Source organism: Monodelphis domestica, chromosome 2, assembly GCF_027887165.1.
Source record: "Monodelphis domestica isolate mMonDom1 chromosome 2, mMonDom1.pri, whole genome shotgun sequence".
Taxonomy (NCBI): domain Eukaryota; kingdom Metazoa; phylum Chordata; class Mammalia; order Didelphimorphia; family Didelphidae; genus Monodelphis; species Monodelphis domestica.
The window spans coordinates 170,077,314-170,104,249 of NC_077228.1; the positions used below are offsets into that span (position 1 = coordinate 170,077,314).

Below are 26,936 nucleotides of genomic sequence, written 5' to 3' on the forward strand. Positions count from 1 at the left end.
AAAACAAGCCTGGGTGGTCATGGTTGTTATCATCTCCATTTTACAGTGGATGAGCAGAAGCAAACAGAGATTAAATGACTTGCCCAGGGCCACACAACTAATAAGTGTCTGAGGTCAGATTTGAACTGACTCCTGGCCCAGGACTCTAACCACTGACACATCTAGCTGCCTCACACGGTGCCTGCATATAGTGAGCATCTAACACGTTTTTAATGAATTGAATTGAAAAATGGGGATGGAGTTGAACTATAAAACACTAAAATGATAAAACAAGGGAGCGAGGGAAAGGACTGACTCCTGGGTCCTCATCCATCTGGGCTGGACTTTGAATGCACCCTTCCTTGCAGAGGAAGTGTGGAATGTCTCTGGGAGAGGAAGCTGGGGCTAGGCAGAGGCTGGCATCCTCCTCTGCCAGCCTTGGCGCTCCCTCTCGTGGCCACAACAGGGCAGGGACGGTATCAGAAGCTTCTTCGGAGGGAATCCTTTTTTTCCATTCCTTCCCCCTCCACTCTGGAGGTATCCCTGCCTTTCCGTCTCTGCATAACTCCCCCATTCATTCTTCCCACTCAGGGAGACAGACTTCCATGAGGCTGGGGCCAAATCAACCCAGCAATTGGGTCCCCTGGACTCCGGTTTCTTCATGACTCATTGCAGACCAAGCTGACTTTGTTGTCACATTAGGGAAGGTGAGAGGAGCTGGCACCTCAGCAGAGTGAAAGGAGATTAGGTCATGGGGAGGCATTCCAAGAGTCCGATGAAGAAGAGGGGTGACATCTATACAAATCATGTGATATTTAATCACCTTCAGAGGTGTCAACGGTCTCAGTTTAGACATTTAACTTGGTTCAGTGACAGGGGACAATGAAATCAGCCTCTCAGAACTGAGGCGAACAGATAAGACATACAGATGAAGGGGGAGAGCCCTGAGAGCCCCGTCATCCCTCCCAACTCATAGCTGCCCTCTGATGAGTAGCTGGCTAGTCCAAAGCATTCCACCCACCCCAGTGATATCACCGTGCTTTCTCTCCTGCCTGCTCTCTGCCCACCCCTCTGGCTTATCTGTGCCCTGTGCCCCTCCCATTGTTGGTCCCCTGATCCAGACCCTACAATCTTTCCCAAACAAAGGATTGCTCTTAATTGGTGAATATTTCCCTATTTGCAACAGGAGGAATCATAGAACTTCCCAAAAGAAGAGGTGAGGAAGAACCTCTCCCAAATACATGGGTCATAATCCATCTTCATCATCCCTCAGAAAGGACCCTATAGAAGTCCCTGAATTCCTGCAGAGTCACAGTTCAGGCCTGGGTCTCTGAGTCTTCTATCCTCAAGTGTCTCTGGACTTCATCTTCATGCTCAAGAGGGACCTGGAAGGCAGAGTGAAGGTAGTGGATAAGGGGGTAGAGACAAGGGTCAGGGGAAAGGGGGCTTGGACATGGTACACGATACAGGGCTCTTGGAATGGGAAATGTTCTTCCCATCAGTACCACTTCCAAACTGAAGATGAAGGAGAGCTAGGGAGGGCCAGGGTGGAAAGAATTGATTTGGCAAAGGAAGGATGTTAGGCCACAATAAACTGGGGGTATGGAAGAGGATAGTCAGTGAGAGTAGAATGGGGGTAGAAGGGAAGGAAAAGCCCCATGAGGACATCACCAGAATATCAATTGTATTATACCTCCCAATAGATCTGGTCCTCATAACACTGGGAATCAGGAGGAGCACCCAGGCAGGGGAGCCTCAGCAGAAGCCCTGAGAAGAAAAGGGGGAAGGTGTGAGGTTCCTCATATAAGCACCATATAGGGAGGCAAGAAGGGAACCACAACAATAAAGATTTGGAGAAGAGGAAGAAGAAATGAGGAAATGACAAGGAAAAATGAGCTGTGAAATAAAAAGAATTGGAATTCTATATTCTGGGGACTTCAGAAAACTAAAGAGAAATGAAATCACAGATCTGATTCTTCTGTCAAGCATAAGAAAAGAGCTCAGACTGAAGGAAGGTCGACCTAAAGTCTATTTCTTTTTTTTTTTAACCCTTACTTTCTACCCTAGTAACAACTTTCCTTAGGTGATTTGCTCAGGGTCACACATCTAGGAAGTGTCTGAGGCCACATTTGAACCCAGGTTCTTCTGACTCCAGGATCGGCCCCCTAAATCTATTTCCCTAAGACGCTTTCAAATGAGAAGGAAATCCCAGTTGATTTCATGAGACACAATACCCTGTGCATGGCAGGTCTGATCTCTTGGAAAGCAGTGCCAAGTAAGCAGAACATTGGACCAGGAGCCAGAACTTGGACTCTAGAACTCCCTTCCACTGATTCATTGTGTTGGCCCCGGTCATTTCTTTTCCTTGGACCTCAGTTTCCCCATCTTTAAACATAATGAGGTTGAGCATGGTGGTGGACAGCTCTGTAATACCTGCTACCAGGGAGGCCAAAGCTGGTGGGTTTACTTGAGCAAAGGAGTTCTGAATAGCAGTAGGGCTAGAGCGAAGCAGGTATCTGCATTAAGGCCACCATCAATATGGAAAGCCCTGGTGATGGAGGCTACCAGGATGCCCATGGAGGGGTGGACCGGTCCAGGTGGAAAATGCAGCCAGCCAAAATTCTGATGCCAATCAGCAATGGGTCATGAATGTCCACTGGGCAAGACAAGACATGGAGACTCCATTTCAAATAAATAAACAAATAGATTGATAGATAGACAAATAGTTAAATAAATAAATAAAATGAGCTTGAATTTGTTGGGTTCTTAGTTCACTTCTAGCTTTGACACTGATTTTAGCTCCTCTCTCCCCATCCCTTTTCACACTATCGAGAGCCTCTAGCCCTGTTGCCTGAGGTTGAACTGCCCTCTGGTGGAAATAGAGGGCAAAGCTTGGAAGGTTTGGGTAACTAAAAGCTATGATCCTCATCTTTGGACAACACATTGCCCCAGCCTCTGGATAGCATTTTATCCCTTCTTTGGATCTGTCCTGGGTCAAAGAGAGTCTCTTCTCTTCTTCAAAATATGTGGGGATAGGGCAGCTGGGAGCTCAGTGGATTGAGAGCCAGGCCTAGAGATGGGGGGTCCTGGGTTCAAATCTGACCTTAGACACTTCGCAGCTGTGTGACCCTGGGCAAGTCACTTAACCCCGATTGCCTAGCCCTTACCAATCTTCTGCCTTGGAGCCAATACATAGTATTGACTCCAAGATGGAAGGTAAGGGTTTTAATTAAAAAAAAAAAAAAGGAACCAATGCACTGTATTGATTCTAAGACATAAGGTAAGGGTTATTTTTTTTAAGTGATGCTTGATTCCCAGCTGTGTGACCCTGGGCAAGTCATTTAACCCCCATTGCCTAGTCCTTACCACTCTTCTGCCTTAGAATTAATACACAGTATTGATTCCAAGATGGAAGGTAAGGGTTTTTCATATTAAAAAAAAAATTTTTTTAAGATATGGGGGGATACAAAGAGATAATTTAAAAAAAGGAGGGTAGGAACTACTTGTATGAAAATATTTCTAGCAGCAAAGAATTGGAAATCGAGGGGAAGTCCATCAACTGGGGAATGGCTGAACAAATTGTGGTACATGATGGTGATGAAATACTACTGCACTATAAGAAATAAGCAAGATGATTTCAGAAAAAGCTGGAAAGATCTGCGGGAACTGATGCAGAGAGAAATAAGCAGAACTGGGAGAACATTGTACACAACGACAGCAATATCGGACGATGATTGTCTGTGAAAGCGTGCCTCCTCTCAGCAGTGCAATGATCTGGGGCAATCCTGAAAGACATGACGGGGAACGCGATTGACCTCCAGAGAGGGAACTGTTGGAGTCCTCTTTCCCATCAGTGTATTTAGGGTTTTATTTCGGGGTTTGGCTATGTAGGAGTTTGCTCTTACAACAACAATCAATATGGAAGTGTGTTTTGCACGACAATAAAAATGAATTTTTAAAAAAGATATGAGGGGATAGACATTGCTCCACTCTATCCTGCCAGCCCTGCGCCTCCCTCCTACGTGGTTGCTCTCTAACCTTCATCTCTCCTGTTCCTTTCTTCTAAACCCTATACATATGGAACCTCCCAGCTTCTCCCTCTAGGAATCCCCGTGGAGAGTGTTGGATTCCAGGATGACAACCCTCCTCTTGTCTACCTCATGACTCCTCTCATCTTCTGTGCTTGTACCCATCCCTTCCTTCTTTCCTCTCAGCATCAGGATCACAATGAGCCAAGACTAGTGGGCAGTGAGATGATGGAGGATAAGGGCTCCTCACTCACCTCCAATTCCTCCACCAAATGAAGCAAACACCAAGGTGACCAAGAGCCCAAAGAGCTGATATACAGCCTGAGATGTTGCACTTCGATGGCCGTCAGCAATCAGGGGGAATACATTTTTCAATCTGAAAGAAAAACTTGGGATTGGGGCTAAAAAGTCCCGGAACGAGAGGGAAGAGAGGGACGTACATAATGGTAAACTTGGAGAGATAAGAGCAGGTCCCTGAGGCAGCTAGCTGTTCAGTATACCAAAAAGAGATGTTCAAAAGACACCTGTTGGTCTCAGCAGTGCAAAGATCTGGATAATCCTGAAAGACTTTTTTTGTTGTTAATTTTAAATTTGTATTTTTAAAATATTTTTCCAAGTTTACATGATGCATGTTTCCCTTCCCTCTTCCCTCCTGGCTCCCATAGCTGACAAGAAATTCCACTGGGTTATACAAATGTTATTACTTGATACCTATTTCCATAGTATTCATTTTTACAATAGAATGATCTTTCAAAACCAAAACCCCAGATCCTAGACCCATATAAACAAGTGATAAATCACGTGGTTTTCTTCTGGTTTCTACTCCCACAGTTCTTTCTCTCAAAGTGGATAGCATAATCCTGAAAGACACATGCTGGGGAATGCTCTTCACCTCCAGAGAAAGACCTGTTGAAGTTATCTTTCACATCAGTGTATCGTGGGTTTTATTTGGGGGTTTTGGTTATGTCTGAGTGTGCTCTTACAACAATGACCAATATGGAAGTGTGTTTTGCATGACAATAAAAAAATGAAAAAAATTGTAAGTAAAAAGAAAAACAAAACACACACCAAAAAAGACACTGTTGAGGGGGTAGGGAAGTGGCTAAGTGGCTCTGAGGATTGAGAGCCAGGCTAGAGACAGGAGGTCCTGGGTTCAAATCAGACCTCAGATCCTTCTTAGTTGTGTGACTCTGGGTAAGTCACTTAATTCCTATTTGCCAGCCTTTACTGCCCTTTTGCTTTGGAACCAATACATAGAATTGATTCTAAGATGGAAGATAGGGGTTAAAAAAAAAGATATCTGTCAACATCTGTGCTGGAAGGTAGCAAGGGAGACACCCCAAGTGACCACTAGTAAAAGCATCCTCTTCTGTGATGTGGACAAACTCACCCATCTCCATAGGTTTCATGGGTGGCCAGCCCAGCCACAAGAGCACCAACAAGGGCCCCCAGGACTCCGGGCATCCCATGGAGGTTATGGACTCCACATGTATCTTGGATTTTGAACTTTGATTCAAGAATGGGCTGAGAGACATCAGGGAGAGACATTATACAAATAAATGAATATCACTGGACTATGTTCGACTTTCCCTGTTCTCCCCGCAATCTCTCATTCACAGAACCATATTAGAGTCAGTCAAATACTATGATTTTCCAGATAAGAAAACTTGGGGTCAGAGAGAATTCAAATGACTTGCCCAAGGTCATATGGTAGTTAGCTAGCAGAGGTAGAATATAAACCCAGTTTTCTAACTCAGATACAAAGTTCTTTCTACCATGCCATACTTCCCTCCCAATCCCTTTCTTCCTTACTGTAAGAAGACCCAGACCCAAGGTGATTTGTTAATCCCTGACTATATGGGCTTGGGGAAGGACACTTAGGTCCTAGCCTTAGATGACTCTCTTTCAACCTCTTGGCTTTTCCAAGGGTGAAGAAAAATTACTGTACCATGAGGAACTTGTATCCCAGGGTGGAGATGGTCCCAGCCAGGAATCCAGCAGCTAGAGCCCCAAAAGGTGTAATCATCATTTCTCCAGAAGTTCCCACAACCACCCCACCTGCCAGCACTGCATTCTGGATGTGGACCTGAGAGTATATGGGGGGAAAGGGGAGTTAGGGTGATCGTTGTCAGCAGAGAAGCCTTTCTAAGGTCATCACGTCCATCCCCTGTCTCAGATCGAGTTCCCTCTCAGCCCTCTCACACTTCTGTCTCCATCCTACCCCACCCCAAGGACTCACCTGCTATGGCATTTCCCATTCCTAAAGGTCCCTCTTATAATCTGACCTCCATATTTCTTGCTCTTGTACCAACCCTTTCCATTGCCCTCTGTGTAAACAGAGCCCAGAATGTGCCAACCAAGTGTCTCTTCCTGGAGAATCTCCCTTTCAAGCAGCCAGATGGTGGATCCCAATCCCCCATGCTCTTCTCCTCTTTGTATTCCTAGCATTTCCCTTCTTGTTCTCATGGCTCTCCTTGTTCCTTTAATGGCATGGGCAGAGGAAGAGAGGCCATTGTAGACTTTTCAAGTTAGGAAGCTTGGTCCTGCTGGATGCTCTTACCATGTCCAGCTTTCCCTCTCTGCTTAGGAGCGCAGATAAGGCAAAGGTGCTCAAGGTGCTGGCCCCCAGGGAGTAGTATGTGTTGAGGGCTGTGCGGTGCTGGCCATCCCCAGTATTTGTAGGTGCTGAGTTGAAGCTTGGCCAAAAGATCCACAGGAAAATAGTTCCTATGAAGCAGGAGAAGGGAGTCTTTTTTTTTCCTCTTAAGGGGCACACAAACATATACATACACAATCAACTACAAATTAAAAGCAACTTAAACTCAGTTGTTTTTTGGAAGGAAGAGATATAGGGTGTACAGTCATATTTGTCAGTCAGAGTCCTTCCATTTGTAAAAATGGAGATTTGAACCCCAGACTTCAATCCCCAGAAGTCCTTGGCAGTTCCCAGAATTCCCTATAATCTCACCTGAATCCCCACCTGAGCTGAGAAAAAAAAAATTTGTATTTAAACTGACTGTACCTCCTACTTGGGCTCTCTCTCTGCTTCCGCTTCTAAGCACACTCATCTCTCAAGATGTAGAGTAAATGGCTGTGAATGAGCTATTCAGCCCTAGACATGTGCTTCTCTTATTTTATATTTTTTCTTATTTCCTTGATTTCTAATAATCTTTAATAGAGCTCTAAAAATATAATACTTTTAGTAGAGAAACTAATTTAACTGTTACACATTAGACATGCCCCATGGAAGAAAGAAAGGCTCAGAAAATAAGGGTGGCTTTGTGCCTTGTCACAATTAGGTATAGCTCAGTAACTGGCTCCTCCTCAATCTCCACCAGCAGATTCAAAGCTAAAGGCTTCCTCGGACAACAGGACAACTATGCTGCTTTACTGTTGATCAGAACCCACCAGTTTCCTGCTCTCTCTTTAGCCCAAGTACTATCACATCCTGAGCAAGCAGAGTGCTGAGAAACAGCCTTCAAACTCCAGCACTGAAAATGCTGCCTTTATGTGCTAGATGATAGTGGCGAAGAAGTGGTACATTCCTGGGCATTCCAGACTGCAGCTGCCCCTTTCTTGCCCTCACAGGTCTGCCCTCCTGGTGGTACCAATGATGAAATACAACTGAGCCAAATAATAATCACTAACGTGTACAGAGTTTTAACATTTGCAAAGCACTGTCAATAGATATGGTTCTAAAAAAAGAACATTCTGTGATCTTCTTAAAATTAATAATAAGAAACAAAAATGAATATTCCATTAACATAATAGTATTTTTTAAACCCTACCTTCCATCTTAGAATCAATACTGTGTATTGGTTCTAAGGTAGAAGAGTGGTAAAGGCTAGGCAATGGGGATTAAGGGACTTGCCCAGGGTCATACAGCTGGGAAATGTCTGAGGTCAGATAATATAGTAGTATTAAATGGTCTGTATTGTATTTTGTTAAGGGAAAAGGAAAGAAAAAAGATAGATATTGGGTTTTCTGTATGTCTTATCACATGCTTAAAAGAAACAGGTTTAAGATAGGGACCCACTGAACGAATGAGTAAGTAATTCCTTTTGAATGGCAAAACAAAACTTTTATTAACAGTAACACATTTATTTAGGCACATTTGAATGTTACAAAGAACTATATATGGATATTATAATATATATACACATTATCATACATATTATCTTCATAATATCCCTGTGAAATAGATAGTAAAAATATTAGTATTCCTACTTAACATATGAGGAAATTGAGGCTCAGAGAGATGATATAACTTATCAAAGGTCACATAACTAGAAAATGATATGGTCAGAACTGAGACCCAATGCTTTTCCCACTATGTATAGACCTGGGATCCATAGATGGAAGATGGTACAAGGAACCCCATACTTTTGTCTCATGTCACAATTATCCCTTATAGGAGAAGAAGACAATTCTTCTTCTGGGGAACTGGAGGATTCTGGCTAATTGTCATATTCTGTCTTTGGAGTTTCATTTTGAGTGAAGTATATGGAACAAAGAGAACAAAAGAGGCTTTGGGGGGCCACTCTGGTGGCTTGATTAACCACCATTGGAGAAAAAGGACCTGAGCACTTTCACTGTAGGGATGGAAGGCTACAATAATCTACTCTATAAAGTTCTCATTGAGCTTTGACCCTGGAACTTCCAGCAGGGAGTAAGGGCTGTGACAATCCTGGATCTTGTCGTGACACCAGAGCTGCAAACTGCAGTGTGACTCCTAATTGAGCCAAAAGGATAGGCTCCTTTGTTGACACCAGTACTTAACTGAAAATAAAGAGTAACTGGAGGAAGTGTGTCTAGGAAGTAGCACACAAAAAGTGCATCTATTATTGTTTTCTGTTCCTGCTTTGTTTTCATAGTGATGTCACAGACTCAAAATTGATAAATTTTGATAATGATAAATGATAATGATAAAATTAAACTGTATGGCATCTTCGATATAATACAGTTCAACTTCCTCATTTTGCAGATGAAAAAAATGAATTCAAGAGAAATAAAGTGACTTATCAAGGTCAGATAAAGTTAGTGGACCATACTCAAGTTCTCTGGACTCCCAGGCATTTTTCTACCACTTCCTCTATATGACATGATATTCTTGCTACCAAATAAGAAACTATTACCAGCCACTGGCAAAAACTTTGAACAGTAGATGGAGCTAGATCCTAAGAGGGGATGTGGTTGAGCAGTTCAAACCTTTATAATAAATTAAGAGATTACATTTATGAAGCTCATACAAGAAGTTTGACACCCCCCCCCCCTTTAAGGAATTGCCACTGAGATCCTAGAAATGATTAAAAACAAAGATTCAAGAGATTTCCCATCAGAATCTGAAAAGATCTAATAAATGATTATTAGAAGGGGTCCATTGAATGAAAAGGCATTTAATGATCAAAATATACCAGACTGTTGTGCTCACAGGTGTCCCACATTATGCATGTTTTCAGGCTTTTTCAATGTGTTGATTGGTTGTACTGATTTTTTTTCTCCTTTTTCTTTTTGTTTTAAAAAGGTACTAGTTATATGGGATAACTCTCTGGAAAGGAGAGGGGGAGGGACACTATAATGATATAAAAAAACAGGAAACATTAATAAAAACTTATTTAAAAAAAACAACAACAAGAATGTACTGAGAATCTGGATCCCACCCATAATGAATAGGACAGTGAATTGAGTTCTAAAGCATAAGGCAGGAATTCACAGAATTTGACAGAATCTCAGAGTCCAAAGGGCCCTTAGAAGTCATGCATTTCAACCCCTTTCTCCAGTATTCCGCCTTTTCCAGCCTCTGTTTGAAAATTTCCACTTGCAGAGAAATTGTGATTTCCAGAGATAGTTTATTCCACTTTTGGATAACATTAAATTTTTCCTTACATAGCATTAAAATATTTTGTGCACTTATACGAAAGTTGTCCTTTAAAAGAGGTAAAGTAGTAAATTCTATACTTTTGAGAGATCATTTTCAACTTTTAAAAAAAGTAGCCTACTTTACTTATTTGTTCTCCATGTGTTCCTCAAAATACAGAGACTTATTTTTATTCCCTTAGAAGATTTCTTCCAGGAAAGGGTAAAGAATGTGGTCTGAATAGAGCCATGATACTAGGGGCATTTGTAGTCTTGGTCACTACTAGGCCATCCAAGTCATATCCAGCCTCCCTCTGCCCTCAGCCCTGCCCTGGATCCTTACCAATCATAGCAAAGAGGTCTGAGTGATACACAGAGCCTTCCCGGTGTTTGCTCTTTTCTAGTTGTGATCGGTAAAGAACTCTGGAAAGAACAAGCCCAAAGTAGGCGCCAAACGTGTGGATAGTCATGGAGCCTCCAGCATCTTTCACCTGACAAGAAAGAGACTGCTGAGAGAAGGACAGGTATTCTACCTGCTTCTTCCTCCTTCCCCATCCTCTAATTTCACTTTTTCCCACCCCTAAATTTTCACCCAGACTGCTCCCTTGAACCAAGTGCCCATCCTTTCCCCACTTGCAGAAAAGCCAACCATATCCACCTCCCTTTTCTTAAAAATATCTAACACAATACCTTCACTACTACCACAACCAACCCCTAGGGAAGTGGGAAAAAATAATTCTGGGCTCTCACCCCAAGAAGACTGAGGAGGATGAACTCATTGACCCCAAACAGTGTGACCTCCAGTAGAGACATGAGCAGCAGCTGTACAGGGCTTGTCTTACCCAACACTGCCCCAAATGAAATCAGAACAGCTCCAGTACAGAAATCAGCGTTGATCATGCTGGGAAGAATGGGAGGTTGGGAGGTGGGGTAAAGGGGAAAGAGTTTTGGAGAACAGGAATAGGAGATCGTTAGACAGACAGAAGGAAAGAATAAGGATGGGAGAGAAGTAAGGCAGAAAAAACAAAATCCTGCCCAGGGCTTGAAGGAAACAATAGCTTAGATTTATATAGTTCTTTTCAATTCCCAAATATTCTAAAAAACATTCTCATTTGGAGCCTACCACATCCCATGAAGTAGGTACTACTATGTATGTTATCACCATTGGAAAAAAAAAGGAAACTGAGACTGAAAGAAATCAAGTGAGTAGCTCAGGGTCACATTAGCTACTGAGGGACAGAGTCTGGCCTTGAATCTAAATCTCCTGACCCTAATTCTAGTGCTGGAGCTTTAAAAAAATCAATCAGGGTCTTGGAGGAAAGCTAAAAGAAAACTAGGGGGAATAGAGGAAAGAGAAAGTAGTATCAAACAAAAAAAATGGAATAGAAAACTAATGGTAGAGCTAAAAGAAACTGAGATTAAAGAAAACAAACAGTAGGATAATATATAAAGCAGAAGACTTAAATGGAAATGAGACAACCAACTAAAAAAAATGATTTGTCTATCCCTCCTTCCAATTTCTTCTGCATAAGAGGTCTAGAGATGGGCTATTCAGGAAAGTTTCTAGAGGAACAGGTGTTAGGGTGCCTACCATATGGACTCCTGGATGTGACCCTACAGGAAAAGGAAAAGAGTAGGGAAGACAGCACTTTTCCATCTTTCATCAGCACTCCCTCACCTTTCTATACCAATGTGGATTTTGCCTCCATGAAAGGAGTGGAGGAAACCCTGGACCAGAGTGGACCACTGCAAAGAAAAGGCCGACAGGAGGAAGTTGAAACCAATGCTGCTAAATCCGTAGCGTTGTAGGAAGGTCATCAGAAAACCAAAACCAATGAAGATCATAGTATGGACATCTTGGAAACCTGAGGGGAAGGAAGAGTCTGAGATCAGACACTTGGATCTGGAAGAGACTCCATTAGAGGCAACTTGGACTTCATTGGACAGATTCACACTGAAATCAAAAGGTGTTTATTCATCCCCTCTTCAGGACAGTGTTCCCTGAAGAACCCCCTCCCTCATCCAAAGCCCTCCAGCTGCTGTACCTCTTCCCCATATTGCTTTCTCCTCTCCAGACTGGTCTGAACTGCCTTGGAGCTGGAAAGTGAGCCTATAAAACTCCCCAAGTGTGGCTTGGGGTGGGAGATGAACCATTTCACTTTGTCCTTTGGCAGGACTTTCCAGAGCCTGGCAGCTTGAACCAGTATGGCCTAGATGAATTTTGGGTCTCCCTAATGGAGGAGTTCTTAACCTTTTTTGTGCCATGGACCCCTTTGACAGTCAAGTAAAGCCTATAGAACTCCTCAGGTTAATATTGTTAAATGCCCTACAAATATAGGATTACAAAATAAACCAATTACACTGAAATAAAAATGAAATTTTCCCCAAAGTCACAGATTCACCCTGAAATATACCCAGAGACCCTTTGAGGGTTAAGAACCAGGAGAGAGAAATTTGAACAATCCTTTTGAAAATATTCCTTACCCTACTTGCCTGGTCTCTGCAAGGCTCACATCCCCAATTGGTAAGATGTTGCATAACCTTCATTATTGTATATATTTCTGCATTGTTGCAGCGCCATTTTCATTCTTATTATGAAAATGGAGCCAAGCAGGCTTCCCCATTCAAGCAGTCCAATCTTTTTGGAAGTCCTTTCAACTGTCTAAACTCTATCCCTTCTGCCTCAGGGCTAGGTTTCTCCTCTTGTCCCGATTTTGTTCTATTCCCCTTTGGCCTACATTTATTAACTTGCCATTATCTGCATTCAAAAAAAATTGCAGAGACACAGATAGCAATAATAACTTATTAAGCTTTCCAAAGCTAAATGTAATATTTGACTTTCTATGAGCAAAATCACATTACTTTTCTTACTTTAGCTAGACAGACACTAAAATGAGTGTGCATTCTCTAGATATCCACTGAGTGAGAGGAGTTTCCAGATCTAGACAGAAGTCCTGATGAATGGATTCAATTGGGATACAATACCCTAATAGAGATCTACCAATTTATATCCAACTCACTACTTCTTCTGGGCCTGAGAAGAGAGAGTCAAACTGTCTTGGGATATAGGTTTTTAAATGATACAGGATGATCCACGATGATGAAGGGAGCCATTAAACTTGGGCTAGTTCCCAACGCCATCTTTCAGGCAGCCTAGGATTAGCCCTCATAGCTATGCTAATAATAGAAAGTGTCAAATGGCAAAATAAAGAAAACAAGAAAGGAAGACTTTAAGAGAGCACAGGGAACCCATGTCTGGGAATCTGACCAAGAATGGGTTGGGTGACCCATCACTTGTTGGGGATATAAGAGAATGGCTTCCAGTTTAGAATCAGTTAGATTACAAGATCTTTGGGGTCCCTTCCAACTCAAATTCCATGATTCTGGAAAGGTATATTCTGGTTGTTCTAACTATTTAATAGTTCTGTGTTTTTTCCAAGTTAATAACATATAGGCAGATATATCCCATATATAATCTAGAATAGAGGCAGATTCATCAGATTCATAGAGAGGTTCATAGCACGGATGGCAAGCCAACAGAATTGGGTCTGCCAGGTTTTGAAATAATCTTCTCCTTCCCTCATATCCGTTCTCCTTTCACCTTCCCAACCATTGAAAGAGCAAGACTCTACATGTAGCCAACACACCCAGATGGAACCTCACCCCACAACTTCTTTCCCAGAGGCAGATTAAAAAGCTCCCTTAAAACCCAACACAGAGGAAATCAAAATGAAAACCAACCTAAATCAATTGAATCTGCTTTAGCAAACACTTATTGAATCTGTGTGTGCAGAGCCAAACACTGGTTGTTGGGGGAGATTCCATTTAGAGAAAACAGACTCCCCATCCATGGGGAGCTCCCAGTGAAGCAGATTAATATAGAGGATGACATGACAGGAGCATTGGAAAAGTGCAATAAGTGGTACGTGAGGTTACGTAGAGGTGGGAAAAACATGGTCACTATTTGTGGAAGTGAGGAAAAGCTTCATGAATGGGGAATCATTCCACGTAGGCTTTCAAGAATGAGGATTGAAAGGAATTCACAAGAACACAGATTTGGAATTTGGTAGCAATCTAGTCTGCTAGCCCTAGAGTTAGGAAGACCTGGTTCAAATTTGACCTCAGACACTTCCTAGGTAAGTCACTTCCTTCCAGTTCCAGTTGCCTTAGTCCTTTCTGCTCTTCTGACTTGGAACCAATACTTGGTATGGATTCAAAGATAAAAAGCAAAGGTTTTTTTTTTTAGTTTTTCAGTTGCTTTTTTTTTTTAAAGAAGTTATCTAGTCCAATTCTCTCATTTTATAGATATAGAAATGGAGGCCCAGAGAGGTTAGGTGACCTATTCAAAGTCACATAGTTAGGAAGGGACTGGGTAGGATTTGAACCCAGGTTTCTTAATTCCAAAGTCAGTCCTCTTTCTATTATAACATATGGCCTTGTCCACTTGGAATCTGAAGCCCCCAAGTTTGTACCAGAGAGAATTCACCTGGAGCAAAGTCTCAGACTTAGCCATTTCAGAGTGAATAATAGACCTTAAGATACTTAAAGGACCTTGTTAGGTGGAGCTAGAAGACCTAATTAAATATTAACTACCCTTTTGTCCTGGTAGTTACTCCCATTATATCTAGGTCCTTTCCCAGGTAGCCCAGCCCCTGACAGAACCCTTTCCTTTGTATCCATTGTAAAGCTTCTCCCAGATAATCCAGTCTTGGGTTTCCCTTTTCCTTGTAACCATGGTAATGCCAATCAGTCATGCTCCCATGTCCTTGGTTCCCCAAAGAATACATAGGTTCCCCAAATTCTATTGTTACTCTGAGCCATCATCTAGCACAGGGATCCTTCCAGGGATACATTTCCAGAGTCCCAGGATGTAGGCCTTATAAAGTTCATGGCACTGGGTTCTGTGTAGCAGCCAAATTTGGACCTACCCCTTTCCTGATTAAAGACTTGGTTTTTCTGACTACTTAAGCAGTTCTGTGTTTTTTCCAAGTTAACAGCCTCTATTCAACAATTTAGGAGGGGAAGGGACATTTTAGACATAAGAAATAATGTAAGCAATAGCAAATAAGTGAAAGAGGACAGGTTAAGGAGCTAGAGCAGACAATCTATCATGAGATGATAGCACTAGAACAACAGGGTAGCACTAGATGGTGAAGAGCCTTGAATGGCAGGTCAAGGAGATTGAATTTCAGTAGCCAGTAAGAAAACAAGATTTTTAAGAAGTCATAAAACTGGGCCCATGATAAGAAAAATACTATCTAGTAACTTCAAGAATGGGCTGGGATTGAGAGAGAATAGTGGCAAGAAGACCTTTCATGAGTCTCTGTCAGTAAGCCTTTTATTAATCACCTACAATGTGTGAGGTGCCAGACAGGCAGGTGGCAAAGTGGATAGAGCATTAAGCCTAGAGTCAGAAAGATTCATTTTCCTGAGTTCAAATCTGGCCTTGGACACTAGCTGTGTGACCCTGGGAAAGTCACTTGAACCTGTTTGCTTCAGTTTCCTCATCTGTAAAATGAGCCAGAGAAGGAAATGACAAGCTATTCCAATATCTCTGCCAACAAAGTCCCAAATGGGATCATAAAGAGTTAGACACAACTAAAAATTCAACAACAAAAATGTGCCAAGTACTGTGCTAAGGGCTATATATACAAAAAGAGGCAAAAGAAAGTCAATCCCTGTACACAGGGAGCTCATGATCCATTTGGGAAGACCACAGCAAAAGCAAATATGTACAAACTATATGTGGACAAAATCGGAAACAAAAGAGAAATAGCACTAGAATCAAGAGGGATTGGGAAAGGCTTCTGGTAGAAGAGGGGATTTTGGTTGGGCCTTAAATGAAAGAAAAGAAGCCAGTAGGTGGAGTTGAGGAGGAAGATCACTCCAGGCATGGGGGATAGCCAGAGAAAATTCCAAGACTTGAGAGATGGAGTGCCTTGTTCATGGAGCATCAAAGAGGCCAGTATCACTGGACTGGAGTATGTGAAGGGGAGCCAAATAGGAGAGGATTATATTATGAAGATCTCTGAACACCAAAAAGATGTTTTGTGTCTTATCCTGGAGGGTATAGGGAGCCACTGCAGGTTATTGGGTAGGGAACAGCAGGGTTGTAATTATGTTAACTCTGAAACAACACAGAACTACAAAAGTAGTCAGAAAAACCAAGTCTTTAATCAGGAGAGAGATTGGGTTCAATATTTGGCCACCTCACAGAGTCAAGTGCCCAAAACCACACAGAAGATAACTGTGCTAGATCATCCTCTGAAGGACAATAGAATTTAGGGAACTTATATACCTCCTGGGGAATGGGACAGGGAAGTATGACTGATTGACTTTATAATGGCTACAAAGAAAGAAGTCCAAGACAGGATTATACAGGAGAGGCTGATGCCTTACAATGGATACAAAAGGGAAAGATCCAGCCAAGGGCTGGGTTAGCTTAGAAAGGACTTTGATACAATGAGAGAAACTACTAAAACAAAAGGGCACTTAACATTCAATTTAGATCTACTAGTTCCATCCAATTAGGACCATTAAGTACCTTAAGGTCTATTATTCAATCTGAAATGGCTAAATCTGAAACTTCCTTTGGGGTGAATGCTCAGGAGAACAGGAGCAGAATTGGTGTCTCCAGATTTCAAGCTGACAAATTAGGAGACTATTGCAATTGCTAAGGTAGGAAGCGATGAGGAGTGACAGCTGTGGAAACAGAGAGGAAGGAAGAGATATGAGTTGTTCCAAAGGTAGTATTGACAGACCTGGCAATTTTGATTGAATAGGAATGATGAGGTAGTAAAAGAATCAAAGACGAACCCAAGGGCACAAACATAGAAGAATAAGTATAGTGGTGCCACTGACAAAAATAGTAAATAAGTCAAAAGGAATAATAGACTTGGGTGAGGAAAGCAGTTTCAGAAATGATGAATTTGAGGTAGGACCTCAAAGTGGAGATGTTCTTCAGGCCCTTCAAGACAGGGTTTGAACTCAGAAGAAAATCCAATTGGGGGAAAATGGGTGGCTCGGTGGATAGAGAGCCAGGCCTAGAAATAAGTGGACTTGGGTTCAAATCTGACCTCAGACACTTCATAGCTGTGTGACCCTTGTGAAAGAGAATTCTTTACTCTGTTTTTTATCTTGAATTAATACTAATTTAAGTACCCCTACTTAATACCTCACTAGACTAAAGACAGGATTAATTCTCCTTTGTCTACTTTTTAATTGAATCAACAAAAGATTGAACACCCTACTTAGTACTAGGTGAGAAGCTAGTAAGGTACTTTAAAAATCCACATCCTTAGCTGTGAATCTTTTTTGATGAGAACTTAACCTTCAGAAGGTGAGAAGTCGGAGATGGAGTCAAAATGGCAGCGTAGAAGCAGCAAAAGTTCAGACCTCTGAAAACTTTTCCTTACCGATCACAAAATGAATGCTCCTAGGGGACTGAAAATCAAACCTAACAACAAGAACCCTCCTGCTGGACTCAAACCAAAAGGTACACCCCCCCCCCCAAAAGCCGGAATTCAAGAACACTCGGGTTTAAGGGGAAGGCAGAAGGAAGGTCCCAGGACCCCTCCTCTCCCATATAGAGTGTTAAGCCTCCAGCAGCAGCAGGAACCTCTGGGTGGGCAAAGGCTCTTGTCTGGAGGGTGTACCTTGCAGGCAGGGCTGTGCCAGGCTCAGAGCGTCGAACACAGGTGGTGGGGAAGGAGCTGGAGAGGGAGCACAGAGCAGGCAGCCTGGTCACAGAGGCAGAGACCCTCCATTTTGCTCCAGCCTTCCAGGAGGTTTTGGCCTCAGAGCACATCCAGCCCAACCCAGCTGAACTTAATCCCATCAAAAGTCTTCAGAGGTCAGGGAAGCCCAAGCTCCAACACCCCTCCCCCACAGACTGCACAGAGAGATCTTCTGTCAAAACTCCAAGAGGGGAGACTGACAGAAAACCCCAAAACTAAAAAAATGAGAGAAGCAAGAGCACAGACAAATAGGGGGAGTAAAGAAAGGGTAAATATGAGCAAACAACAGAAAAAGAAGAAAGAAATTACAATTGACAGCTTCTATACAGGCAACGAACAAAGAGCAAATGGAACAGAGGAGGAGGGATCAGCAAACGATAAATCAGAAATCCCAGCGAATTGAATACAGGCTTTGGAAGAACTCAAAATGTAATTCAAAACACAATTAAGAGAGGCTGAAGACAATTGGGAAAAGAACTTAAAAACTAAGATAAGTCATCTGGAAATAGAAAATAGTGTCTTGAAAGCCAAAATCAACCAGCTTGAAAATGAGGCAAAGGAGATGAAAGATGAGGCAAAGAAGATGAAAGATGAGGAAAAGGAGGTAAGAGATGAGGCAAAGAGGATGAAAGATGACCTCCAGAGAAAATCAAACCAGAAGGAGAAGGATGACCAGAAGGTGAGAAGTCCATCCCACAGACACTGTCCCCTGGGCAGTGCTAGACAATTTGGAAACTGTGATTGGCCCCTGTGAAGAGGAGCAAGGACAAGAAGTCATCATAAAAGCAAGCCCAAACTCCCTCAGAGCAGATTGTCTTTGAGAAGATAGTCTGAAGAGATTATTTTCTGGAGATAAGTCTTCTGACTGGGGAGAGTCTTTGAGGGAGTTTCACAGAAGACTGTGGCTTGGAGCTTAGCTTCAATTTAGACTCTGACTCCTGGACTACTTCATTGGGTGAGTGAAAAGCTGACTCCTTTCCTAGTTTCCTAAGAAACTATCTTCCATCTTGCAGGAGTTACTCACTACCAGCCTTCCTGGTTGAGAGCTAATTAATCTCTGCCTGGATTAAGCAGACCCATAATAAAGATTTAAATTGATAGGATAGATAACCCCTCTAACCTCTTCACATTTCTCTACTTTATTGTTTCCTCTCCATTTTGTAAATATTTGTAAATAAATTTCTGACTTGAAATTTAATAAATATTGGTGAGTACATAATTTCATAAAATTATTGTCCAACCATTAAATTTAACCCTTATACCCTGGGCAAGTCACTTAACCCCCATTGCCTAGCCCTTGCTGCTCTTCTGCTTTGCAACCAATCCACTGATTCAAAGACAGGAAATTAGAATTAAAAAAAAAAAAGAAGAAGAGAGGTCAGTGATAGAGATATAGATTTTGGAGTTAACTATGGTTAAATAATATTTGAAGCTGTGAGAATGAAAAAAATGAAAGGAAGATAAAACATAATGTATAAATGGAGATTTTGAACCTTAGACTTCATTCCTCATAATATTTTTATTATTAGAGATATAATTTAATTTTTACACTACATAGGACAGTACTATATGGATTATCTACCTTCCAGAGATAGGAAGTGTAAAAAGCCATGAGACAGAAGAGTGATTAAATAAGCAAAGAATATTCTCTCTGAAGCTAAGGGAAGAGAAAGTATTTGGTCAGAAAGAATGGTCAATGGTGTCAAATACTACAGAAAGATGAAGAAGGATGAAGACTGAAAAAAAAAAGGATTTGGTGATTCAGAAGCCATTGGTGACTTTGGAAATTAGTTCAACAAAGGGGGTTGAGGGTGAGGTGAGAGAGGGTGGTAAGGCAGTAAAAGTTAGGCAATGAGGAGAAAGAAGGAAAGAAATAATATGGGAGTTGGATGAAGGTAGGGAAGGTCAGGAGAGGAATTGTTCTAGAACTGAGTCTATCTGATTATGTTTGTGCACAGGGAAAGATTGAAGATGAATGAGAAAGAGCATACTGGCTAGTCAAAGATCCTGAAATGAATAGGATCAAGGGTAGCAGGTAAAGGGGTTAACCTCAGTGAGGAATAGAGATAGCTTTGAAAATCAGAATTTTTTTTTTCTGGAGTTGAAAGGGACTTCAGAAGTTATCTGGTCCAATTCGCATCAGAAAGGCTCTATCCAATTAGCATTCATTCAGTCTTAACATCAAAACCTCCATTGAGGTGACAGCTAGGTGGCTCAGTGGATAGAGAGCCAGGCCTCATATACTTCCTAGCTGTGTGACTCTGGGCAAGTCACTTAACCCCAATTGCCTATCCCTTCCTGTTCTCTCTTAGAACCAACCAATATTGATTCTAAGATGGAAGGGTTAAAAAAACAAACAAACAAACAAACTCTCTACTAAGGGGCAATCCATCACTTAAAAGGTAACCCTTTCTACTTTTTAACACCTCTAAGCTTACAAAATTTTTTGTTTGCAAATCTACACATTTCTCCTACTTCCAGCCTTCAGGAGTCAAATGGAACAAATCAAATCTCTCTTCTACAAGAATGCCTTTCAAGGATTTGAAGACAGTTATCATGTCCCACATGAACCAGACTAGATATACTCAGTTCTTTCAACAGATTCTTCTGTGGCATTATTTTGAGGCTCTTCAATAATCTGATTGCCCTCTGAACACAACTGCCATATTGTACTCTTGTAATTTACTAAAACCTTGATATCTTTTTCAGACAAACTGCTATATAAACCACATTTCCTACATCTTGTGCTTGTATAGTCAATTTTTTTTTTGAACTTTACCTTCCGTCTAAGACAGAAGAGTGGTAAGGGCTAGGCAATGGGGGTCAAGTGACTTACCCAGGGTCACACAGTTGGAAGTATCTGAGGTCAGATTTGAACCCAGGATCTCCCATCTCTGGGCCTGGCTCTCAATCCACTGAGCCACCCAGCTGCCCCCACCCCCATAGTCAATTTCTTAAAACTGAGTCTAAAGCTTTATGCTTACCTTTATTAAATTTCATTTTATTAGACTCAACCCAGGTTTCTTTTATTTTTAAACCCTTCCCTTCCATCTTAAAACTAATCCTAAATCTTGACTCCAAGACAGTTGCGATAGCAACTTCTGCTTTGCTCCAGGTGTTCAGGGAGGTCAGACGTGTTGTACTAGTAAGTGAACTAAATACTGATGATTTTTATTTTGATTTGATTTTGTATTACAGCTTTTTGTAATAACAATAAAAGTTTCAGTAAAATTTAAAAAAAAGGTCTAGGCAAATAGAGTTAAATGACTTACCCAAGGTCACACAGCTAAACATGTCTGAGGCCAGATTTGTACCCAGGACCTCCCATTTCTGGGTTTGGCTCTCTATCCACTGAGCTACCTAGTTGCATCTTCCACCCAGTTTTCCAGCCTTCAGAGAAAATTTTGGATATTGATTCTGTCTAGGGCATTAGCTATCCTTAGCTGTGTCCTTTGGACAATTTGATAAGCATGCCTTTATCCAAATCATAATAATGTCAAACAAAGGGCAAAGCACAGATCCCCAGGGCACTTCACTGGAGACCTTCTTGTGAGTTCTTCTGTGACTAGATGGAATAAGAATAGAGTGAAGGATGATTCTGAGAAATGTTAAGAAACAGAGAAAGGGAGCTTCAGTCTGAGTGCTCAGTTAAGAAAATCTGCTTTAAACGTGGGAATTGGGGTATGATTGGAAGCAATGGGGGGAACGTTGGAACAGTCACCGGGGGAAATGATATAGGAGGAATCAATAAGAACAATTTATTGTAGGCATGACTCCTTTTTAGTCCGAGATTATTATAACTAGCTATAATATATAGTAGAAGTGAGGCGTGAAACGCATATAAGGAGAGTTAGTTACAAAGTCCTGGTCAAGTTCTGGGGGAAGAAAGATCCTGTCTAACCAGGGTCACAGCTAACTAGGGACGGAGCTAAAACCGCCTCCCCACCAAAGACATCCTTCAGGGGCTTGGACTACAGGTACTCCCATGAGAGAGATTTAGATTAAGAAAGAAAGATTTTGACATCAGAGGTCCATGGAACCAGAAATCGGTTGTGGGGGATGGTGAGGGATGAGGAAGCTTTTGGAATCTTCTCTGAGAAGAGGAACAGAGAAGTGGGCTGTCTCATGGAGCTTAAATGTTCATCTGAATGGTTCCGAGTACACAGACAGGGAAGGAGACTTACTGTTCATTCTCCTCACTGCTAAGGCATTGGGCTGACCTCTCTGGCTTCATGGCTCTGTTTTCTGCCATCATTTCTTTAAAATGAACAATAATATTTATACTACCACTTGGTTTGTTTGGAGTCAAAACTTGGGCTCCAAAACTACACTCCATATACTGGAACAGGGGACTGAGGATTGTCCTTCCCCCTGGTGAAAGTCTCCTCTGGCTGTGTGAAGAAGATGGACAAGATGACCTCTCAAAATCCTTACCAGACTTGGCATCTTTGGGGAGTAACCAGCGGCTTTGGCTCCCATCACTCTCCCCAAATAGTACTCATGCCATTTATCAGAGGTAGTATATTGGCTCTCAAAAGACAGTTCCAAATCCACATTTCAGCTTCAATAAACAATCATTAAGCACCTACTATTTGCAAACCATCCTGCTAAGCTCTAGAAACATAAAGACAAAAAAGAAATAGTCCTTGCCCTCAAAGAGCTTATATTACAAGAAAGCAGCTAGGTAGGTGCAATAACTAAAATGCCTGGAGTCAGGAAGGTCTGATTTAAAATCTGACCTCAGATATTTACTAGCTATATGACCCTGGGCAAGTCATTTAACTTCTGCCTGCCTCAGTTTCCTTATCTGTAAAGTGAGGATAATAATAGCATCTACCTCCAAGGGTTATCATGAGTGTAAGACAACACATACGAAGTGCTTTGTAAATCTTAAAATATTATGGATCCTAGCTGTTGTTATTCTGATTTTCTGGCCCTACATTCCTCTCTGCCCCAACTCCAATCTTTGAAATGGGACAACAGAGGCCTGAAGAGGCAAGAAGTTAGGGTTTGGAAAGCTGGAAAAAAAAAACTTTATTCTGTCCTTTCCTAGAGCTACATCTAAGCCACAAATATAAGTGCCCTTTCCTCTTCTCTGAGAAGATCCCAAAAAGCCTCCTCATTCCCAACTGCCCCCCATGACTGATTTCTGGTTCCATAGTCCTCCAATATCAAAATCTTTCTTACCTTTAATCTAAATCTCGCTCATTGGAGTACCCCACCATTTCCTGTGGTCCAAGCCCCTGAAGGATGTCTCTGGGGAGGGAGGGGGGCAGTGAGCTTTGTCCCTAACTAGCTGTGACCCAGGGCAGTCATTGTCACCTTGGCTAGAGAGGGTCTTCCTTTCCTCAGAACAATAGCATTTTGTAACTAACTCTTCTTATATACTAATCACACATTACTTACTCCTATTATGTATTATAGTAAATTATAGTAATCCACCTTGTTCTGTTGTTTCTGTCCTGCCTGACTCTTTGTGACCCTATTTGAGGTTTCTTAGCAAAGATACTGGAGTGGTTTTTGCCCATTTCCTTCTCTAACTCATTTTATAGATGAGGAAATTAAGGCAAACAGAGTTAAGTGACTTGCCCAAGGTCACAGAGCTGGTAAGTGTCTGAGACCACATTTGAACTCTGGAAGATGAATCTTCCTGACTCAATACCAGTGCTCTAACCACTGCACCACCTACCTACCCTATATATTATATATAGTTAGTTACCCCATGTATGTATGTGCACATATAATATATAGCTATATATGTACATATAATATGTAGTTATGCAATCTTTCTTTAAAATAGCAATAATATTTATGCCATCACTTGGTATAATACATAGTTAACCCCTATGTATATATATATGAATATATAATCTGTGTAATTATAATATAGAGTTCTATAATCTTTCTTTAAAATATAATAATATTCATTCCACCATTTGGTATAATCTACATCTATCTATAGTTATATCATCTATCTATATAGTTATAACCTACCGTTATAGAGGAGAGTAACTTTGATTATTTCCTATTACTGTAAGTTATAAGGAAAAGGTTGTCTTTGTCTTTGCTAGATCTCTCAACAGCTAGCACAAATTTTTGTACACAGAAGGCATTTAATAACTGTTTATTTTGTTGAACTTAACCTCTCTGGGACCTTGGTTTCCTCATCTGGGCAACAGGAGGGTTAAATTATGGCCCTGGCTGTCCTGTGATTCTAAGAGCACAGACCTAGTGAAGGTGGCAGACCCTCAGGCTGAGGCAATGACACGGGGATTGGCCAATTCCACAGATAAGTCAACAGTCGCAGGAACTCCCTTTAATCTTCAAATGAAAGAGTCCGAAAGATACATCTGTCCTTCCCGTGTCATGGGGAGGGGTGCAGGACGGCAACCATCAAAGCCCTGGACTCTCAGCTTCTCTCAAAAGAAATTCACCCTTTGAGGTCCTAAGTCCACCGAGTAGGAAAATACGAAAGTATGGGACAAAGAGGGCAGGGGGTGAAGGGGGTGGCTTAGGAATTTTGCTTCCATCCTTTCTATTGCAATAATGAATGTTGGTGGGGTACAGCTGGGTGGCTCAGTGGATTGAGAGTCAGGCCTAGAGATGGGAGGTCCTAGCTGTGTGACCATGGGCAAGTCACTTACCCACCTTTGCCTAGCCTTTACCTCTCCTGCCTTGGAACCCATACACCATAGTGATTCTAAGACAGAAAATAAAGGTGAAAACAAACAAACAAACGTTGTGTTTGGGGGGAAAACCCATCACTTCAGCTGCAGTTGAGTAAGAGGGATAGAAGTTAGATAGTCAATGATTTCCCAAAATCCTGGGGTGGGTTACTCTGGAATGAGAGGGGAGAAGTGAAGCCCACAAAGCCAGAGGTTTAGGGGACGTGGCAATATAATTTCTATGTCTTTAGGTAATAGCTTCTATCCTCCGGCTAAGAACCTGAGAATATAGTCGGATTTCCTTCCATCCCTGAGGACCTCAAAGCATCTAAACCAGACAGACACCAGTATATGGAGACACAGAGAGGGGATGAGCTCTGAGTGCTGAGGACGACTCTTTACTACGAGCTGGAAGGTAAAAGATTTCTCAACTCACTATCTAGTAAACGCCTGATCATTTACACATCAGCTACCCAACTTGTGGATTATTTATGCCAAATAGTCATCTCATGCTGGCTTTCCCCAGCTACCTTCCAACTGCCTACCCCTACCATCAGGCAATGCACACTCATTCTAATATCAGCCAAACAAAGCATAACTGGGAAGACAAGTCTGTTCCCACACAGCATTCTAGAATCATCCCCACGTCCAAGAGAAATGGTCTTTGATTTACCCACACCCAAATCACTGTCCATGTCGTTGCGGTGGCCTTGATGCCAGGGGGAAGAGTCCACCTCATGGTTGTAGCGGACAAAAATGGAAAAGAGGATGATGATGACACCTCCTTCGTGAATATAGATAACTGTATACACTGTTTGAACAGCAACAGGTCCCAGCCATAGACATTTCCATTCTTTTTTTAAACCCTTCCCTTCCGCCAGTTACCATTTCCTTGTCCAGTTCACTTATTATTTTTAACCCTCACCTTCCATCTTAGAATCAATACTGTGTATTGGTTCCAAGGCAGAAGAGAGTGGGAGATGTCAGTGAATTCCCTTCACCCCTCCCCGCTAGCAATCCCCAAACTCACTTGGGTAACGAAAATAAAATTCATTGTCCATGTCGCTGTGGTTGCCTTGATGCCAGAGGGAAGAGTCCACCTCATGGTTGTAGCGGACAAAAATGAAAAAGAGGATGAGGATGACTGCCTGAAGAAGAAAGCAGAGAAGGGGCAACTGCACCCTCAGGCTTGTAGTGTGGCTGGACTGCCTGGCCATGGGAGAGAAGGAGCTGCCTACTTGGAGGAGAGCCTGGGACTGAACTACAACCCAGCACAATCGCAGCTTTGGCAGGGGGGTGTGGGGTGGCTTCATTGGGGAGCTAGAAGCCACACCTACTCTGGATGGAAAGATCCACCCCGTGCCCCACCACCCCAGAGTTTGGTCATGCCCAACTAGATTCCCCATCCCTTGGAAGGCAAAGGAAATAGAACTCCAGAGGGTGAAGCGCTTTGAAGGAAAAAAGGGGGCAATTGAGAAGTCCTAGTACCTACCTGTGTTAGAAGCAAAGCCAGTAGAGGTGTCTATGGCCTAACCAGAGAAAATACTAATCAACAGAGGGATAACATTTGGGAATTCTGGCTTTTTGAATCAACTCACTGGGAAAAATAGAAAAATAAAGATGAGCAAAGAAAACTAGCTGCTTAGAAGCCATACCTGGCTCCATCCCCAGAGTTCTAACTGCAGAGAATTACTGAGAGCCACAGATTCATAGGCAGTTCCCTCCAAAAAAGGCCACCTGTGGGAGGCATATGGCCCTGTTATTATCAGGGTTAAAGTAAGAGGGAATTGTGGAATTACTCAATATTTTGATTGCTTAAAAAATAAAGAGATGAAAAAGAGAGATAAACAGATGGGAATCTCCTAGCATTAATGATTAACTGGTTCAGTCCAACATTCCCAGCCACACCACTTGGGCCCCCTGCTCTCTTCCTCTCCCCTTTTTTCTAAATGTTTCTCCTGCCTCCCAACTTCCTCCTCTCTGCTTAGTACTGAAGCTTTCCTATACTAGCTGGGTTAGGGTCTGACCCAAATTGTTCTGTCAAGAAATCCAAGGATCTTTGTTTCCAATGAATAATGTTTGGAAATGACCAAATACAAATTAAAAAAAAAAAAAGAAATCCAAGGGAATGAGCTTCTCTTATCTCAAGGAGAGAGGTTTGTTAGATCTTTCAGATGCACAGGATGGAAGGTGCCCCCCCCCCCCAAAAAAAAAGGAAACTGGACATTTATAGAAGCAATGCTAGCCTGAGGAGGTAGGGGCTGCTCATGATTACCTTCCTGTAATTTCTGGTTTACTCCAGAGTAAGAAGATGTAGCTGATTTTATATTAAGGATGGCAAGAATCCTGAATTCAAATTCTGCCTGGCAGTCTAAGAATTCTAGAGGGTGAGAGAATGATTCCCAGTGCCAGAGAAAGGGGCAAAGTTCTTTATTATTGCAGTAACCGGAGCTGTTCCCCCTTTCATTTCTAATGATTTTTCATTTCTATTACTCCAGGTTCAGAATTCCATGACCACCCCAACAAACTCTATGGACTTCAAAAGAAGGTAAGCAACAGGCAAATTTGATTCCTCGGGAATATTGGGATCAATCTTTCTGCATCTTCTTTTGCTGCTGGAATAATAAGGAATAGAAGATTTATAATTAAGATAAGAAGAGAAATCTGGTCTT

The 26,936-nt window shown here is 42.0% G+C and overlaps 1 protein-coding gene across 3 annotated transcripts; it reads right to left on the bottom strand.

Annotated features, from left to right (window-relative positions):
* Positions 1 to 777: 777 nt before the first annotated feature.
* RHBG (Rh family B glycoprotein) lies at positions 778 to 26,103 on the bottom strand. Of its 3 annotated transcripts, none has more exons than XM_001374820.5 (10): positions 25,295 to 25,548; positions 11,542 to 11,728; positions 10,614 to 10,764; positions 10,207 to 10,354; positions 6,568 to 6,734; positions 5,956 to 6,093; positions 5,398 to 5,531; positions 4,262 to 4,383; positions 1,673 to 1,746; positions 778 to 1,364 (listed from the first exon to the last, which is right to left on the bottom strand). In XM_001374820.5, exons 1-10 carry the CDS (start codon positions 25,479 to 25,481, stop codon positions 1,296 to 1,298), a joined length of 1,377 nt encoding a protein of 458 aa, XP_001374857.3. In that variant the 5' UTR covers positions 25,482 to 25,548; the 3' UTR covers positions 778 to 1,295. The 3 variants fall into 3 exon arrangements, with proteins under 3 accessions (XP_001374857.3, XP_056672227.1, XP_056672226.1); XM_056816249.1 differs by lacking the exons at positions 778 to 1,364; positions 1,673 to 1,746 and adding exons at positions 1,753 to 3,764; positions 25,757 to 26,103 and having other exon boundaries at positions 25,295 to 25,412; XM_056816248.1 differs by lacking the exons at positions 778 to 1,364; positions 1,673 to 1,746 and adding an exon at positions 1,753 to 3,764 and having other exon boundaries at positions 25,295 to 25,553.
* Between the last annotated feature and the right edge of the window lie 833 nt (positions 26,104 to 26,936).